The sequence below is a fragment of the Phoca vitulina genome, unplaced genomic scaffold (genome assembly GCF_004348235.1).
Source record: "Phoca vitulina isolate PV1807 unplaced genomic scaffold, GSC_HSeal_1.0 scaffold41, whole genome shotgun sequence".
Classification (NCBI taxonomy): domain Eukaryota; kingdom Metazoa; phylum Chordata; class Mammalia; order Carnivora; family Phocidae; genus Phoca; species Phoca vitulina.
In genome coordinates, this window is record NW_022589744.1 from 14,821,744 (window position 1) to 14,837,506 (window position 15,763).

The window sequence follows — 15,763 nt, forward strand, 5'->3', positions numbered from 1 at the left end:
CCCCCTCTGGCGCGTGCCTGCCCCGCCTGACGCCGGGTGGCCGCTGCGGGCCGGAGCGCGTGCGCGGAGGCTAGCTGCGAGAGGGGGTGGGGGGGGAGCGGACCGGGCGCGCGTGCGCGGAGACTAACGCGGCGGGGAGTGGGGGTCGGAGAGGGAGGTGGGCTGGGTGCGCGTGCGCGGAGGTGAGCGGGAGGGGCCCAGGCCGGGCGAGCGTGCGCGGAGGTGAGCGGACCAGGGGGCTGTGGGGGTCCCAGTGAAGGGCGGGGCGGGGACGGACTGCGGCGCCCGCTCCGACTAGGGGCTCGGCGGTCGGGGCAGCAGTGACTCCCTAAGGGGGAGGGACCGATCGATCGACGGGATTTATTCTCTGTGGTTTGCTAGTGGAGAAGCTGGGCGCGTCGTGCCAGGGTCCCCGGGCGGCGGGCAGCGGTTAACGACGGGGACCCCGGGGACTCCACGGTCTCATCCACGCCCTCGGTGCTGGGCGACGGAGGCTGCCTTGCCCCATTCTGGGGAGGAAACTGAGGCACAGGGTAAGGGACCCTGCCTCTCTGGTCAGGGCACAGCTGGACTTTGAACCCGGCTTGTCTACACCACCACCCTTGCGGGGGGGGGAGCAGCGGCTCCGAGCCACTTCCCTGAAAGCGCGGTCACAGGCCCTCCCGGCCGGCAGCGCCACTTGACCTCTTGACCTTCGGTGTTTTTCCCCATTTTGTCTAAATTGTCAAGCCCTCTGGTTGACAGCCCTCCCCGTTTCTAGGGTCTCTTCCCTGTGCAGAGTGGACACAGCGGCAGGGGACTGGTGCTGGCCCTGCGGTGCCCCTGGCCACCCCTGCGCTCCTGCACTCTGGGTGGGGAGGGCCACGGGCACTGCCCAAGAGCTCCCAAGGGTGAGTTCCCTAGTCCCTGCCTCCCCGTGATCACAGGGTGTCACGTGTGTCTGGATGGGGGCAGGTGCAGCTGGGACACTGGTATAAAAAGACATATAGTCTCTGTCCCCAGGTCCTGGCACATTTTCTCTCGGAGAGAAAGGACTCCCCTAGTTAAGTCCTTGCCCGTTTGGTCTTTTTGGTGTCTTGCTCCTCGGAGGAGCTGGGCCAACAGTGTTCATTATAAAATATTTAGAACATACAGAGAAGCAAAATGCAGGTAGTAACAGACTTAGCTCCGGAGGAGCCAGAGAGAGGGGCTGCTCCACACCTAACTGCAGGGGCAGGGAGGGCCTTCCACCTGCCGGGGCCTGGGGGCTGTCCCGGGAGTGTGGCCCTCGGCTGCCGTGCCCAAGACTTCTTACCAGGCTGTAGCCACACCCTGGGCAGCAGAAGAGGGGCGGGGAGAAAGTGGTGGGTCTCCCCGAGGGCCCTTCCACTTCCAGCTCATTTGCCAAAACAGAATGACTCGGCCACAGTCTCTGCAGAAGCAGGGCTCTCTGCTCTGCGTGTTGTGACTTGTTTGTTCCATTTGTCAGCCTCCCACGTAGGTCTTCGCATGTCTTTAAATCATTTTACGCACATTTTAAATGCATCTCATTTGTAAGCACTCACAGTACAGGGTATTCCGAAACTCCCTATTCGGGGCTTTTCTCGGCTTTCCCTTTTCCCTTCCCTTGCTGTCTTTCTAAACAGCGCCGGGAGCTTCTCCGTCCTCACCTGCCCCGCGTTCTCGGCCCACCGCACCCTGGGCACTGCCGGACCAGCCACAGGTCCACGTGTGGAAGCTGTGAGAGCCTCCTGAACCACCCCCGGCCACTCCGTCCCGCCTTCCTTGCTGAGCCCTGCTCCTCTCTCAGCAGGCCTCCAGGACCCAGCCGGCTGCCAGCTGGTGCCAGCGACCATGGACGTGAGGTGGCCTCCCAGCTCCCGCCCCCTGCTGGGAGTCTGCACCTTTGTCTGCCTGGCCAGCGCCGCCTTCCTGGGGCACGTCCTGCTCCATGATTTCTTGGTGGTCCCCCAAGAGCAGCGTGGCTTCTCCCAAGTACCTGAGGAGCTTTATCGTGCTCGCCAGCAGGGAGCCAGTGACCCAGGCCCCCAGCCCACCCCAGGGCACCACGGCAGTCCCCGAGCAGCACCCACACAGTGTGATGTGCCCCCCAACAGCCGCTTCGACTGTGCCCCCGACAAGGCCATCACCCAGGAGCAGTGTGAGGCCCGGGGCTGCTGCTACCGGCCTGCGAGTCAGTGGCCTCAGGTCCCCCGGATGGGGCAGCCCTGGTGCTTCTTCCCACCCAGCTACCCGAGTTACAAGCTGGAGAACCTGACCACCACAGAGACAGGCTACACGGCCACCCTGACCCGCAACACCCCAACCTTCTTCCCCAAGGACATCCTGACCTTACGGCTGGACGTGCTGTTGGAGACGGAGGGCCGGCTTCACTTCACGGTGGGCAGGGCCAGACGGGCAGAGAAAACGTGGGTGGGCAGCAGATGAGGTGTTGGTTTGGTGTGCAAATGTGTTGTGTGCCTTCACTGCGAGTCCAGGAGTGAGCACACAGTGCCTACACTCAGGGAGCAGTGGCCACTAAGACACTGATTAGAAGGTTCTAGAACATGCTCTAGAGGGCAGGGCTCAGGGCACAGTGGAGGGAGGTCAGGTCTCCCCCAGCAAGTGACATCCCACCAGGGACCTGAAGTCCTACAGGACAGAGTCAGCAAGGGGAGAGGTGGACAGGGAGGACGGGGGGAATGTTCCGGGCAATGGACAGTGGAATCTGATGATTGTCCATCCGCCTGAGGGGAGGACCTCTTGTCTGATTTACTCCCTGCTGATTCCCAGCCCCTGAAACGTAGTCTGGCACGTAACAGTTGCCCAGCAGAAACCCAAGGATTGAACGTGAGGAGGCCAAGCCGAGAGAGCCTGAAGCACACAATCCATAATAATTTTAACAAAGTTCTTTCTAACAGCCAGCATTTACTGAGTGATTACTGCGTAGCAGACAGAGCTGAGCTGGGTGCTCTAATCTCTCAGCCACCCTGTGACAGGCATGCTGGGTGGAGCAGTGTTGCCAGACTTAGCAAATAAAGATGCAGGATGCACTCAGTAACTTTGAATTCCAGAAAACCAAGGAATGGATTTATTTTTTTAGTGTACGTCTCGTGCGATATTTGAGACATACTAGGAAGAGTTGTTTATCTGGAATTCAGATTGACTGGGTGTTGTGTGTCTTCCCTGGCGACCCACACGGGGGTCTGGACGTGAGGAAACGGAGGCTCAGTTGACCAAACCGCCCGCGCTCGCATGTTGCGTACGGCCACACTGGGACTCTGGGGGGCGAGGAAGGAGGGGGAGGCGTGCTGGCCCCCAGAGGGCCTCATGGCACCTCCATCTGACTCCTAGATCAAGGATCCCGCCAACAGGCGCTACGAGGTGCCCCTGGAGACCCCGCGTGTCCACAGCCGGGCCTCGTCCACGCTCTACAGTGTGGAGTTCCAGGAGGAGCCTTTCGGGGTGGTCGTGCGCCGGAAGCTGGACGGCCGGGTGCTGTGAGTGCTGGTCTCTGTGCCCCCACCCCAGGTGGGGGCATCAGGGCACCATCCCCCACCCTCCCTTGGGGCTCTTCCCCGCTGCCTCCGCCTGGAGCCCTCCCTCACCTCATTCAGGTCCCTCAGCAACCCCCCTGCAGATGCCCTCCTGACGCCCCCCAGGTAGGGCCTGCTGGGGGAGCCGTCCTCCAGGGGACCTTTGGCAATGGCTCCCCCGCGCAGAGCACCCCCACCCCAATGTCACAAGTGCCGAGGCTGAGAAACCTCGGTCCGTGAGAAACGGCACGCCCGCCGCAGGCAAGGTCCCCTCGCCGCTTTACGTTCACGTGTGTTATTGATCGTCAAATACCGCGTGTCACTTAGGCGCATCCGGCACCCCGACGGCTCAGAAGTGGTCCTGTCACCGTCCCCACTGTCCGGACGGGGAGACTGAGGCGGCTTGCTGGCAGCTTCTGAGCCAGGGCCCGGCATCCATGCTGTTGGCCACTGTCTGTTTTGCGTCCCCCCGGGGCTTGTGTCCCCCTGAGATCTTAGGTTTGTCCGAATCGTTGCTGTTGTCTGCCCGCCAAGGAGCCTTTCCCATTCTGGAAGCTCGCTCCTGGGCCTCCAGCCCCGAAGGAGGTTCTGACCCACAGCAGATGCTCGTGGATGGGTAGCGAGGGTGAGGGCATCGGTTGGTCGTGCCCTCGTCTCCAGGGAAGGCATCACCTCCACCGCCCCCATCACACCCTGGGAATTGGATGCAGCAAAGCATCCTGGAATCCAAAGTGGTGGCTGTGACTCCCAGTGTCGGACGTGTCCCCTCCCAGAGCCGTGGGCCAGGGCAGCGGTTCTGCCGACACCCCCCCATCTATCCTGACGGCGGATTATGCAAGCACATTTTCACAGGACGCACCCCGTGTGCTTTGTCCACACAGTCCCACGTAAATATGTGCCCTGGGCTGACAAGGCTCCTCTTTGTCACTGGACTCAGTTACATATTCGGGAATGAGCTTGGACTTGCCTTAGTCTTAGGAGAACTCACCTCCTGAAATGCGTTTCTTTTCTGCCCGTTCTTGGCTGAGCAGTATGGAGCTGCCCCCAGGGCTGACACGGTGGGGAGAGGCAGTGAGTGAGGCCAAGTACGACGTCAGGAGTAACAGTGCTAACAAAGTTCTAGAAGGGAGCTGTGCAGATGCGGAGGGCAGGGCTGGCTCTGCAGTGGGGGCTACAGAAGGCCTCCCTAGGAAGCTGACCTTTGAGCAGAGACCGGAGAGAAGTTTTCTGAAGCATTTAACCAGACTTTGGTCTTGAAAACACACAGATAAGTCTTGCCCAGGGGCAGGCAGGGTGCAATGGGACATCATTCCATGAAATCAGCATTAATAGGTCTTTCGTGCCCCATCTGTGGTTCTTGCCTCGCCCTGACCCTGTGCAACCTCGGGGTCCTGGCCACCCCTGGGTGGACAGTTCCATGGCTCTGGGGAAGGTCATGGCTGGGGTCTGGGAGCAGTTTGACCCTTGCAGAAGGAGCTCGGGGCCACAACTCCTAGGACTGGAAGGGTTCGGGCAGCCCTTGCCCGGCACCTGCTTGCGACCAGGGCTTATGGGGCAGTCCCCTGCTGGATGCCCACCTGGGGCAACATGGGCATAGCCAGGTAGTGCTGTGGGAGCTCTCCACACCTGGGTCAGGTCCCGAGGGTCACTGGACCTCCGGTGGCTGCTTCTGTCCTGGGGTCAGTGTGTCATAGAGGTGGCCAGGCCACTCCAGCCCTCCTCAGGGGGCACCAGGGGTCTCTCTGGGAGGGTCCATCTCGGGGTCATCTGGCTGCCTAGGTTGCAAGGCTGCCTGGGCTCTTTCCGGCAGGCTGAACACGACAGTGGCCCCCCTGTTCTTCGCCGACCAGTTTCTGCAGCTGTCCACCTCCCTGCCATCCCAGCACATCACAGGCCTTGCCGAGCATCTCGGCTCCCTGATGCTCAGCACCAACTGGACCAAGATCACCCTCTGGAACCGGGACATTGCCCCCTCGGTAAAGGGGGCAGTGAGGAGGGGATTGGACACACCATGTGGGTGAGGGTGCTAACGTGCTGTGTCCACGTGCCCAGCCCAACGTGAACCTGTATGGGTCGCACCCTTTCTACCTGGTGCTGGAGGACGGCGGGTCAGCGCACGGGGTCTTCCTGCTGAACAGCAATGCCATGGGTAAGCAGGTGGGCAACCACCCCTAGCACTCACCCTGGTCCCCGTGTCCCGCAGCCGGTGCTCCCTCTGAGCCCCCAGGCCAGCGGCTTCCCTGGGGGTGGCCGCACCCCCTCCATGGGGGGAGCGCGGGGCTGTCTGCGCCTGTTGGGACAGGCTAGTGGTAGAGGACTGGGGCCGTGGGCAGGGCGTCGGGCCTTGTTTGCGCTCCCCAGAAATGAGTCCAGTGGGCTGTGGCCTCTGCCAGCTCTGTCCTTGGGTACCCCGCAGTGCGCTCTGAGCAGAGGCCAGCAAGGGGAGTCCTGGGGCCTGTTCTGCTCCAGGCTCTTCAAGCAGTCCGGCTCAGGGGAACTGTCCCCAGGCCCTAAGCAGGCTGCTCCCAGCTTCCCTGGGTGGGATGTGGCCCTTCTTCAAGGTGCCACGGGGGCAGGGGTGGGGGGAATGGGGCACGGGTATTTGTTCCTGAGCCCCAGGGCTACTTCCCCCAGATGTGGTCCTGCAGCCGAGCCCGGCCCTCAGCTGGAGGTCGACGGGTGGGATCCTGGATGTGTACATCTTCCTGGGCCCTGAGCCCAAGAGCGTGGTGCAGCAGTACCTGGAAGTCGTGGGTAGGCCTGTTCCCCGGCCCCGCGCCGCCCCTCCCCTGCCCCTTCCGTCCCTCCTCCCCTCCGGCTGCCGGCCTGCTCACGGAGCTCCCCTCCCCGGCTGCAGGCTACCCGTTCATGCCGCCGTACTGGGGCCTGGGCTTCCACCTCTGCCGCTGGGGCTACTCCTCCACCACCATCACCCGCCAGGTGGTAGAGAACATGACCAGGGCCCGCTTCCCGCTGGTGAGTGCTGGGAGGGCGTGCTGGGGGCTGGGCCGGGACGCAGGCCCCCAGGCCGGCTGCAGCGGTCCCCGTGCTGGCTGCAGGACACGCAGTGGAATGACCTGGACTACATGGACGCCAAGAGGGACTTCACCTTCAACGAGGACGGTTTCAGGGACTTCCCGGCCATGGTGCAGGAGCTCCACCAGGACGGCCGGCGGTACGTGATGATCGTGGTGAGTGGCCCTCCTGTCCCACGCCGCGTGGGGCTGCCTCTCTGGGCGGGGGAGAGACCCAGTGCCTCAGCTGCCTCGTGTTTGCCGAGGTCACTGGGGACGTTTCCTGAGGGTCTCGGCTGTTGAGGGAACATCAGACGTACAGACTGGGTCCCTGCTGTCCAGTGATGTGCAGCCTGAGGGTCCCTGGAAACATCTGTCGCTCGGGATCCCTTCGGCTGTAGGTTACATGAACGGCTTCAAGCAAGGGGTCTGCGCTCGCTCCCGTCCCCCAGTACTGGGAGGGCCGGGGTGGCGCTGCATGCCCGGGCAGCTGGAGCCACGGAGGCTCCGAGTGTCTCGTGGCCCTGCCTCCCCCCCGCTCAGTCCTGCCTCACGGGAAGGAGGGCCAGGCTCAGGGCCGGCTCCGAGCCGCCACAGTCCCCCGGGGCCAATCCCTGCAGCCCGAGTGCTGGTGCGGCCGGGCCGAGTGCCTAGCCAGCTGGCCGGAGGAGATGGGGAAGGGGCGCTGAGGCTGAGGGGCTGCACGGCGGACACCCCACAGCGGAGGAATCCGGTCTGCCCGGGGGTCGGAATCGTGCTGACGCAGGCCATTTCCCTCAGCTCGGCCCCTCGGAGCGCAGCCGGCATCCGTGGCCCCTCGGGGCAGGGAGGGCAGATGCAGACCTTCTTTTATTCTGAAAGAAATCAGTGTTCACTGTAGAACATTTGTGAAGCTCTAGAACCCGTAAAGCAGAGCCAAGATGTGCGTCCAGGTGCGCCGCGGGCCGGTCTCTCAGCAGACGTGTGCGTGTGCACATGCACGCTCCCTCCTGGCTGGGTTCTCCCTAACGATGTATCGAGAGCATTTTCTCACTTCCCCAGTACTTGGTGCCTGGCTCTGGGGCGTTTCCTTCTCCTCCTGACTGGTCCCCCCACACCCCGCTCAGGACCCGGCCATCAGCAGCTCCAGCCCCCCCGGCAGCTACCGACCCTACGACGAGGGTCTGCGGAGGAGGGTTTTCATCACCAATGAGACTGGGCAGCCCCTGATCGGGAAGGTAGGGTGGGGGCGGGGGGCGCGGGCTGAGAAAGCACGAGTCCCCAGCCAGTGGCAACGGGCGCTCGCTGTTCAGGAAGCGGATGGGATTAAAAAAAATCATCCTGTTGTGTAGGGCGGGGGGTGGGGGGTGGTCACAGCTAGAAGTGACGGGGGCTCCTGATACCACCTCGAATCCTTCCATCGGGGGCCCTGACTTTGTGGGCAGCTGGGCCCAGCCCAGGCACGAGCTCTGCAGGCCCTTAGCAAGGGTCTCTGTGTCCTCAGGCCCCTGGGGGCTTCCCAGGCCTTCCCACGGGGGCACCTGGCAGAGTCCCCAACTTCCCATTCCAGGGCGTGCCCGCAACCAAGGGGAAGGGGGTCCCAGCTGAGGGAGGCCGGGGAGGCTGCCAGGGGAGCAGATGCCCGCGACTCGGTTCTGGGGCCTCTGTCTGAACGTGAGATCTCAGTCGCGTCCCCCCACGGCCCCTACCGCCGCCGACCCTCACCTCCACGGACTTTCCACCCTGGCAGACGGGCAGGGCTGTAGCTCTGGGGGCCTGGTCCCCCCTCTGGCCTTTGTTGCAGGTGTGGCCCGGACTCACTGCCTTCCCCGACTTCACCAGCCCCGAGGCCCTGGACTGGTGGCAGGACATGGTGTCTGAGTTCCATGCCCAGGTGCCCTTCGACGGCATGTGGATCGTGAGTGTCCCGGGGGCTGGGGACCGGCCCCAGCGTCTGCCCACGGCAGGGCGCCCACCACCAGGGCCTCTTTTTGCAGGACATGAACGAGCCCTCCAACTTCGTAAAGGGCTCTGTGGACGGCTGCCCCGACAGTGACCTGGAGAATCCGCCCTACGTACCAGGTGAGTTCTCCCACCTGCCCCCACGGGCCAGCTCTCCTTTCTGAGGAGCCAATGGGCATGGCCACCCTGGAAAGGGGAGGGCAACCCCAGGAGGAAGGTCGGGTTGGCGAGACGTCAGCTGGGCCACGTGGCCGGGCGGGGCCCTTCAGAGGGAAGGTGTCTTGGGCTTAGGGACAGGAACGGGGAGGGACTTGGAACGGGTCAGGAGCAGGTGGACATCAAGTCTGCGGTCTGCAGAGGCCGGCCTCAGCCTCCACCGTATCCCTGTCCTTGGAAAAGGGGACGCCCCAAGTTCCGAGGGGGCTCCTGGGATGTGGGGGGCACCAGCCGGCCGGGCGGAGGCTCCACAGACGGAGACAGCCCCCCTCTCCCAGGGGTGGTTGGCGGGACCCTGCGGGCCGCCACCCTCTGTGCGTCCAGCCGCCAGTTCCTCTCCACGCACTATGACCTGCACAACCTCTACGGCCTGACGGAAGCCCTCGCCTCGCACAGGTGAGGGCCGAGCTCCCGGCGGCCCCGCGCCTCAGGGGGGCCCGTGGCCACTGCACGCAGGCCCGGTGGGGGCCTGGAGGGGCCTCCCGGGACAGGCTCGCCTCGCAGGGCGGCCTGGCGGCTCGGGCGGAGCCCCCCTCGCTCCCCCTGGCCTTGGCCCTCTGGGCTGCTCACTCCCCGCTCTGCCTCCCTGCTGCACCCCCAGTTCGGCGCGGGGCCCCTCAGGGGCTCCCGGGCAGCCCCGCTCTGCACTGCCCTGTCTCCCCGCTCTGCGCAGGGCCCTCGTGAGGGCTCGGGGGACGCGCCCCTTTGTGATCTCCCGCTCGACCTTCGCCGGCCACGGCCGGTACGCCGGCCACTGGACGGGGGATGTGTGGAGCAGCTGGGAGCAGCTCTCGTACTCCTTGCCAGGTGAGAGCCCGTCCGGAGCGGCCGCTCGGAGGGGCGCGGGGCCCAGACCGAGTGCCGGCCTCGGCGCGGCTCAGAGACGCTCCTGCGGGCTCCCAGGGGGCCCCGGGCGGCTGGGCTCTCCGGTGTGGGTCAGCTCACGTGGGGCGCTCTGCCACTCGGCGGGCAGTGCTGGAGTTCCCAGGCACCCCCATCTCCGATTCGGCCCGGCCGCTGTCTGCACAGCCGTCACGTTGTGTCCTCTCATGATGTCCCTCCTGGTGGCTGCGTCCTGCCCCCAGCCCGCAGGTGCCGCGCACCCCCCCGCAGAGAGGAGTGTGACTTCAGTTCTCAGGAGCTCTGGGGAAGGGGCTGGGGTGACCTCCCTGGGTGACCCCCAGCCTGGAAGCTCTCTGGTAGCCCCAGGCCTGCTGCTGTGTGGGATGCATCTGCAGACCCTCGGGCCATGCGGAAGCCCTGGGTGAGCTCTGGGAGGAACCATTCCTCCTTCCAGAAGCCGCTGTCCAGCTCTGCCCACAGGTGCCACCGGCTCTGATTTCACTGTTGGGGGGGGGGGGTGCGGCCCACTAGGGCCCAGGCCCCTGCAGGCCAGCCTCTGAAGCCCCCTCGAGAGCTAGGTTCCCAGCTCCGCGCCCGCCTCGGAGTCTCGGGCTGAAGCTCTGGTGTGCACTGATCATCCCGTGGCAGGGGTCATGCAGGTCCCGGGACCTGTTGCAAGCCAGGCAAGGGTCCCCCACGGCCCTAGGCTGGGTCGGGTCCTGCCCGTCGGCTGCTGGTCCCTGAGGACCCTGAGGAATGGGAGGGCCCAGCACAGCCTGGTCCTGCTGAGCAGCAGTGGGGTGGGCGCCGGCCGAGGACCTTCAGCGGCTCCGGGGCTCGCTGACCTCCCTGCCGCATGCACCGGCTCACCCTGGGTGCTCACGGCAACAGAAGTGTCGTCTCTCCCAGCCCTGGAGGCTCGCAGTCGGACTCGCGGTGTCAGAGGGGGGCGCCTTTCCTCGAGTCTCCCAGCTTCTGGGAGTGGCCAGCAGCCCTCGGTGTCCTTAGTGTGGGGCTGTCCCTCCGGTCCCCGCCTCCGTCTTGGCTCGGCCTTCTCCCCCACGTGTGTCGTCACGGTCTGGGCTTCCTCTTACGCAGCCACCAGGCATACTGGGTCAGGATCCCCTCCAGTGACCTCAGCTGAATTGCATCTGCAAAGACCCTCTTTCCAAATGAGGTCACTTCATAAGCACAGGCGGTTAGGACTCGAACATCCCTTTTGGGGGGACACACGTCAACCCTAACGGGCTGTTCTGCTCTGCCCACCCCGGGTGTCGGAAGGCGGTCTGCGAGGCAGGTCCTTCTGCTGACCATGGGTGGAAGACGCCAGGGCCAGCGCGGTGCTGACTGTCGGGTGGGGGGTAGCTGAGCCCCAGTCTGACTCTGCCCTCCCAGAAATCCTGCTGTTCAACCTGCTGGGGGTGCCGCTGGTCGGGGCCGACATCTGTGGCTTCCTGGGCAACACCTCGGAGGAGCTGTGTGTGCGCTGGACCCAGCTGGGGGCCTTCTACCCGTTCATGCGGAATCACAACGACCTCAACAGCCTGGTAGGGGCTGGGGGGGGCCCGTGGGGGGCCTGCCCTGGGGGTCCCTCCGCGGGCGCAGCAGCGTGACCTGGCGTCCGTGCCAGCAGGCCGGGTCTCCCGGGGCAGAGGCGGGGACCTCGTGGCCCGAGGGCCAGGTGCCCCCACCTTCGCCCCGCTGCCCCCTCCCCCTCTCCCCCGCTGCAGCCTCAGGAGCCGTACAGGTTCAGCGAGACGGCGCAAGAAGCCATGCGGAAGGCCCTCGCCCTGCGCTACGCCTTGCTGCCCTACCTGTACTTGCTCTTCCACCGGGCCCACGTCCTGGGCGAGACCGTGGCGCGGCCCCTCTTCCTGGAGTGAGTGCCCGGGCTCGGGGAGCAAGGGCCCACGGGCTGGCCACCAGCCTGGCGGCACCAGGGCGGCCCCGTCCTGCTGCGGGGGGTGGGGTGGGGGAGTCGTCCCCAGGATGAGGGGCCAGTGCAGCTGAGGGAGGCCCTTTGCACCCCCACTTCCCACCCGTGAGATCGCAGCTCAGGGCTGGGGACAGTCCAGGTACCTGAAAACCCAGGGTGAAGGACACCAAGTACAGAGCAGGCCAGCCAGGTGGTAAAGCGAGTTATAAAACCATCACAGGGCTGGCTTATGGGTGGAGAAAGGACCTCAGAAGAAACCCAACTGATGTGCCCCAGGTAGGACTCAGATACGTAAACAGGTGCCCTGCAATAAAATGTCATGTCCAGTCAGTGGATCAGAGGAGTCCCACATAGTGCAAATCTGTTAGCTCTCTGCAAAAATCCATTTTTCCCCTCGCGCTGTGCAAACCTAAGTTCCAGGTGGATTACATACTTAGACGTCAAAACCTAAGCTCTAGAAAGTTCCACGGGACACAGAAGCGAATGGCCCTCAGTGCTCTGGCAGGAGAGAGCTTTCTAAGCCTCAGAAGCAAAAGGCAAGGGGGAGGGGGTTGAATTCAGGAAAAAATGTTATACTCCTCTGAACAGAAACAGAATATTAGGACTTCCCTCAGTGCAGAATTATAAAGGCAACCGAACTAGGGTGGTCAGTGTCCCAGACTCACACGGAAGACGCAGACTGGTGGTAGGACCCGGACTAGCCAGCAGCAGACCAGCGGTCAGGAAGTTTGCCACACGGGAGCCATGGACGGCGCCCTGCCCGGAGTGTGTGGCCGGGGAGAGGGCCTGCCCACTGCCCACGCCGAGCTCTGGCTGGAACCCGCCTCGCCGTGGCCCACCCAGCGTCCTCTGGCTCCTTGCGCTTCCCTGAGGGCCCCCTGAACACACTGACCTCAGAGGTCACCAGGCCCAGGCGCCCGCCCCTCCTGTTTGAAGGTTCCCCGAGGACCCCCGCACCTGGACCGTGGACCACCAGCTCCTGTGGGGGGCGGCTCTGCTCATCACCCCCGTGCTTGAGGCTGGGAAGGTCCAAGTGACTGGCTACTTCCCCCCTGGCACGTGGTACAACCTGCAGACGGTGAGTCCCCGGGGACCAAAGGTGTCCCTCCTCCAGGCCCTGCAGGGGTGGGCCACATGGCAGAAGGGAGCACGTTTCTGGAGACCCGGGTGCATGAGGGCCCTCGCCCAGGGCTCCCCATGCATCTTCCCACCCAGGCTGTGCAGTGACCCGTTTTCCAGATGAGGAGACTGAGGCCCGAGTGGGTAACTCCCCTGGACTACAGTTCTCCCACTCCAGAGTTCTGCCCCTGCCCCAAGCCCTGGGTCAGGGTCTCTGCCTCCCCCCCACCCCCAGGGCCCTGCTTGGAGCTGGAGGCTCCCAGTGACAGCGCAGGGGCTTTGGCACTGCCCCGACTCTTGGTGACATGCCGTGTCCCTGCAGGTGCCAGGAGAGGCCTTCGGCAGCCTCCCACCTCCACCTCGGCCTCCCCTCACGCCTGCCATCCACAGCAAGGGGCAGTGGGTGACCCTGCCGGCCCCACTGGACACCATCAACCTCCACCTCCGGGCTGGGCACATCATCCCCCTGCAGGTACCCGGGCGGGGCACCTGAGTCGATCTGTCCAGCTTTGGGGCTGCCAGGACCCCATGCTGCCCCTTCAGGAGAGGGTCCATCCCCAAACCTCAGGCAGAGCACAGTGTCTGAGGGTTGAAGATGAACTGACTTGCTGTGCCAGGCAGAGGGGAGGCCCGCTTCGTGCGCTCTTCTTGGGAAGCAGTCTGCAAACCTCCGTGGGCCTCTCGCACCCTCCAGGGTGTCTGCATTGGCCAGAGTGAGCCCTCGGCTGTAGGCTGTCCTGTGGATCCTGCTTTCTTGCAGCACGGAGCTGTCCCAGCCCAGTGTCTTTCCTGTCCTGATTGTGGATGCCTCTGCCAGGCCTGAGACGGTGACACGTGCCACCCGCTTTTCCAGGGCCCTGGCCTCACAACCACGGAGTCCCGGAAGCAGCCCATGGCCCTGCTCGCAGCCCTGACTGCAAACGGGGAGGCCCAAGGGGAGCTATTCTGGGATGACGGGGAGAGCCTGGGGGTGCTGGAGCACGGGGACTACACGAAGGTCATCTTCCTGGCCAGGAATGTGAGTCCCAGGACCTGCCCAAGCTGGTGGGCGCCGTGGGGGCCTCCTGTCCCCAGGTCAGCCTTGTGAAGGGAGCAGGGCCTGTGGGCCAGCTGCCCTGACCCAGTCCTCATGCACCTGCCGGCGTCCTGAGGGTTTGCCCAGGGGCACAGTGCCGACTGCTGCCCAGATCCCCCGGCCCCGACCGGCAGGGCTTCCCGGGCCGTCCTCTGACACCTCGCTTCTGTCTCTCCGTTCCGCCAGAACACCATCGTGAACGAGCTGGTGCATGTGACTAGCGAGGGCACCAGCCTGCAGCTGAGGAAGGTGACCATCCTGGGGGTGGCCGTGGCCCCCAGCCAGGTCCTCTCCAATGGCGTCCCTGTCTCCAACTTCACCTACAGCCCTGACACCAAGGCAAGAGGGCCCACAGATGGGGCCAGAGGGCTTGTCCCCCAGGATGGCCGAAGGGGCGGGAGGTGCCAAGGACCCTGGGGACCTGGTACCAGCTGAGCCGGGTCTTACAAGGGTGAGGGAGGGAGGGGAAGGACAGGCCCCGTGCACCCTGGATCTTTCCTCCGCCTGTGTCTACACGGACGGTGACTCGTGGGCCGTGTTTAAATGGCAGCCTGCTTCCAAAGCCGAGGCTGCCAATGCAGAGGACGCTCATCCTCCGGACTTAGCCGGGGAGGCAGAGAGCGAGAAGCCTCCGGGGCTGGGGCCGGCCCCGAGCGCACCACGCACCGAAGCCCAGGCTCCTGTCTGCCGGGCGCTCGGGGCCTCCCCTCTGATGGCAACTGTGTGGTGGTTGATTTTTATTTTTTATTTTTTTCCCAGACCCTGGACGTCCCTGTCTCACTGATGATGGGAGAGCAGTTTCTCATCAGTTGGTCGTAACCCGGGGCCAGTGGTGCGTTGATCCTTTACAGGAGGAGACAGACCTCGCCGTGGCCCCAGCACCTGTGAACCCTTGGTCAGGACGTGACGGGTGGGCCTCGGGCACAAGCCCGTGCCCCATGTCTCATGGCGCTGACCTCCCTCGAATGCCCAGACCTGCATACGCGTCTACCTCCTGGGACCAGGGGATCCCACGGGCTTGCACACGCAAGGCTGTTCTGGAAGGTTTACCTCTGAAGCTTGTCACTGGTGTGTGTGTGAGGTCGTCCGCCACCAGCTGCCTGTCCGAGACAGCGGAGGTGTGCCCAGGATGAGGCTGCCGTGCCTGCACCCCGAGGTCGCGCCACGGGGGCCCTGCTGCTGCTCTGGCCACCGCAGGCTGCTTTCTGGGCAACGCCCCCGGCAGCAGGTGGGGCTGCCCTCCCGTCCCACGAGAGCGGGCCCAGGGAACTCCGGAGGAGTCACGGGACCCAGGGAAACCCTTGATCTTAAGTGCAATTATTTTTAATAAAAGGGGCACTGCAATCAAGCTTCTGCTGGTCCTTCTGGGATTCAGGGCGGGAAGGATGTGTCTAAGGGCCACGACATGGAGGCAGCCCCTCCATCCTCAACGGGCCCCTGGATGCTCCGGGGGGGGGGGGGGGATGCAACGGGCCCCTCCGGGGGGTGACATGTCACTGCACGCCCTGAAGGCGGCACAGCCCCGTGCCACCTTCAGGCACCTCTCAGGTGACTGGAGAACATCCCACTGGGCCTGGAGTCCAGGCACAGGGTGGGTGGGAGATGGGCCCCCAAGCCCCATCCCAGGCAACCACTGGTCTGCAGTGTGTTTTCCAGAAGTTTATGGAAATGGAAGCATCCGGCATGTCCGTGTCACTCAGCCTGATTCCTCTGAGACTCGCCCACGCTGTACGTCCCTGCTTCGCTACCAAAGACTTCCCTCCGTGTGGATACGCCGCAGTTTGTTCAGTGGGCCTCGGGGCTGGTTTCGATTTTCGGCCAGTGTGGATAAAGCTGCATTGAGCTGATGAAGACAAACAGGTCTTCATTTCTCTTGAGCACACGCCAGGGTGACATGGTCAGGTCGTGTGGGGGTGGTGTGATTCCTGTTCTAGAAGCTGCCAAACTGCTCTCCGACGTGCTTGCGCCGGTCTGCGTTCCCCGCAGCAGTGAGGGCGGCCGCTGCCCCAGGCGCTCGCCGACCCCGGCCAGCTCACCTTCGGCCGTCCTGGCGAGAGCGGCGCTCCGGGTCCCTGCGCCTGTCCCTACAGACGAACAACGCCCA

The 15,763-nt window shown here is 64.4% G+C and overlaps 1 protein-coding gene across 7 annotated transcripts; it reads left to right on the forward strand.

Moving 5' to 3' along the window:
- Positions 1-144: 144 nt before the first annotated feature.
- Positions 145-15,112, forward strand: GAA (glucosidase alpha, acid). 7 transcript variants are annotated; one of them, XM_032429724.1, is made up of 22 exons: positions 145-222; positions 382-533; positions 761-890; positions 1,790-2,379; positions 3,334-3,479; positions 5,326-5,491; positions 5,568-5,664; positions 6,150-6,269; positions 6,373-6,491; positions 6,575-6,706; positions 7,636-7,746; positions 8,313-8,426; positions 8,506-8,590; positions 8,965-9,082; positions 9,360-9,493; positions 10,925-11,076; positions 11,260-11,408; positions 12,402-12,543; positions 12,907-13,056; positions 13,438-13,602; positions 13,846-13,998; positions 14,419-15,112. In XM_032429724.1, exons 4-22 carry the CDS (start codon positions 1,834-1,836, stop codon positions 14,476-14,478), a joined length of 2,859 nt encoding a protein of 952 aa, XP_032285615.1. In that variant the 5' UTR covers positions 145-222; positions 382-533; positions 761-890; positions 1,790-1,833; the 3' UTR covers positions 14,479-15,112. The 7 variants fall into 7 exon arrangements, with proteins under 7 accessions (XP_032285615.1, XP_032285616.1, XP_032285620.1 ...); XM_032429725.1 differs by having other exon boundaries at positions 1,793-2,379; XM_032429726.1 differs by lacking the exon at positions 382-533 and having other exon boundaries at positions 195-222.
- The last annotated feature ends 651 nt before the right edge of the window (positions 15,113-15,763 follow it).

Excerpts from the sequence above, each read along its gene's own strand:
- GAA (XM_032429724.1), top strand. The coding sequence starts at position 1,834 with ATGGACGTGAGGTGGCCTCCCAGCTCCCGCCCCCTGCTGGGAGTCTGC. Across the intron at positions 8,591-8,964 it reads GAATCCGCCCTACGTACCAG|GGGTGGTTGGCGGGACCCTG; the intron begins GTGAGTTCTCCC and ends CCCCTCTCCCAG. Across the intron at positions 13,057-13,437 it reads GGCACATCATCCCCCTGCAG|GGCCCTGGCCTCACAACCAC; the intron begins GTACCCGGGCGG and ends CCGCTTTTCCAG.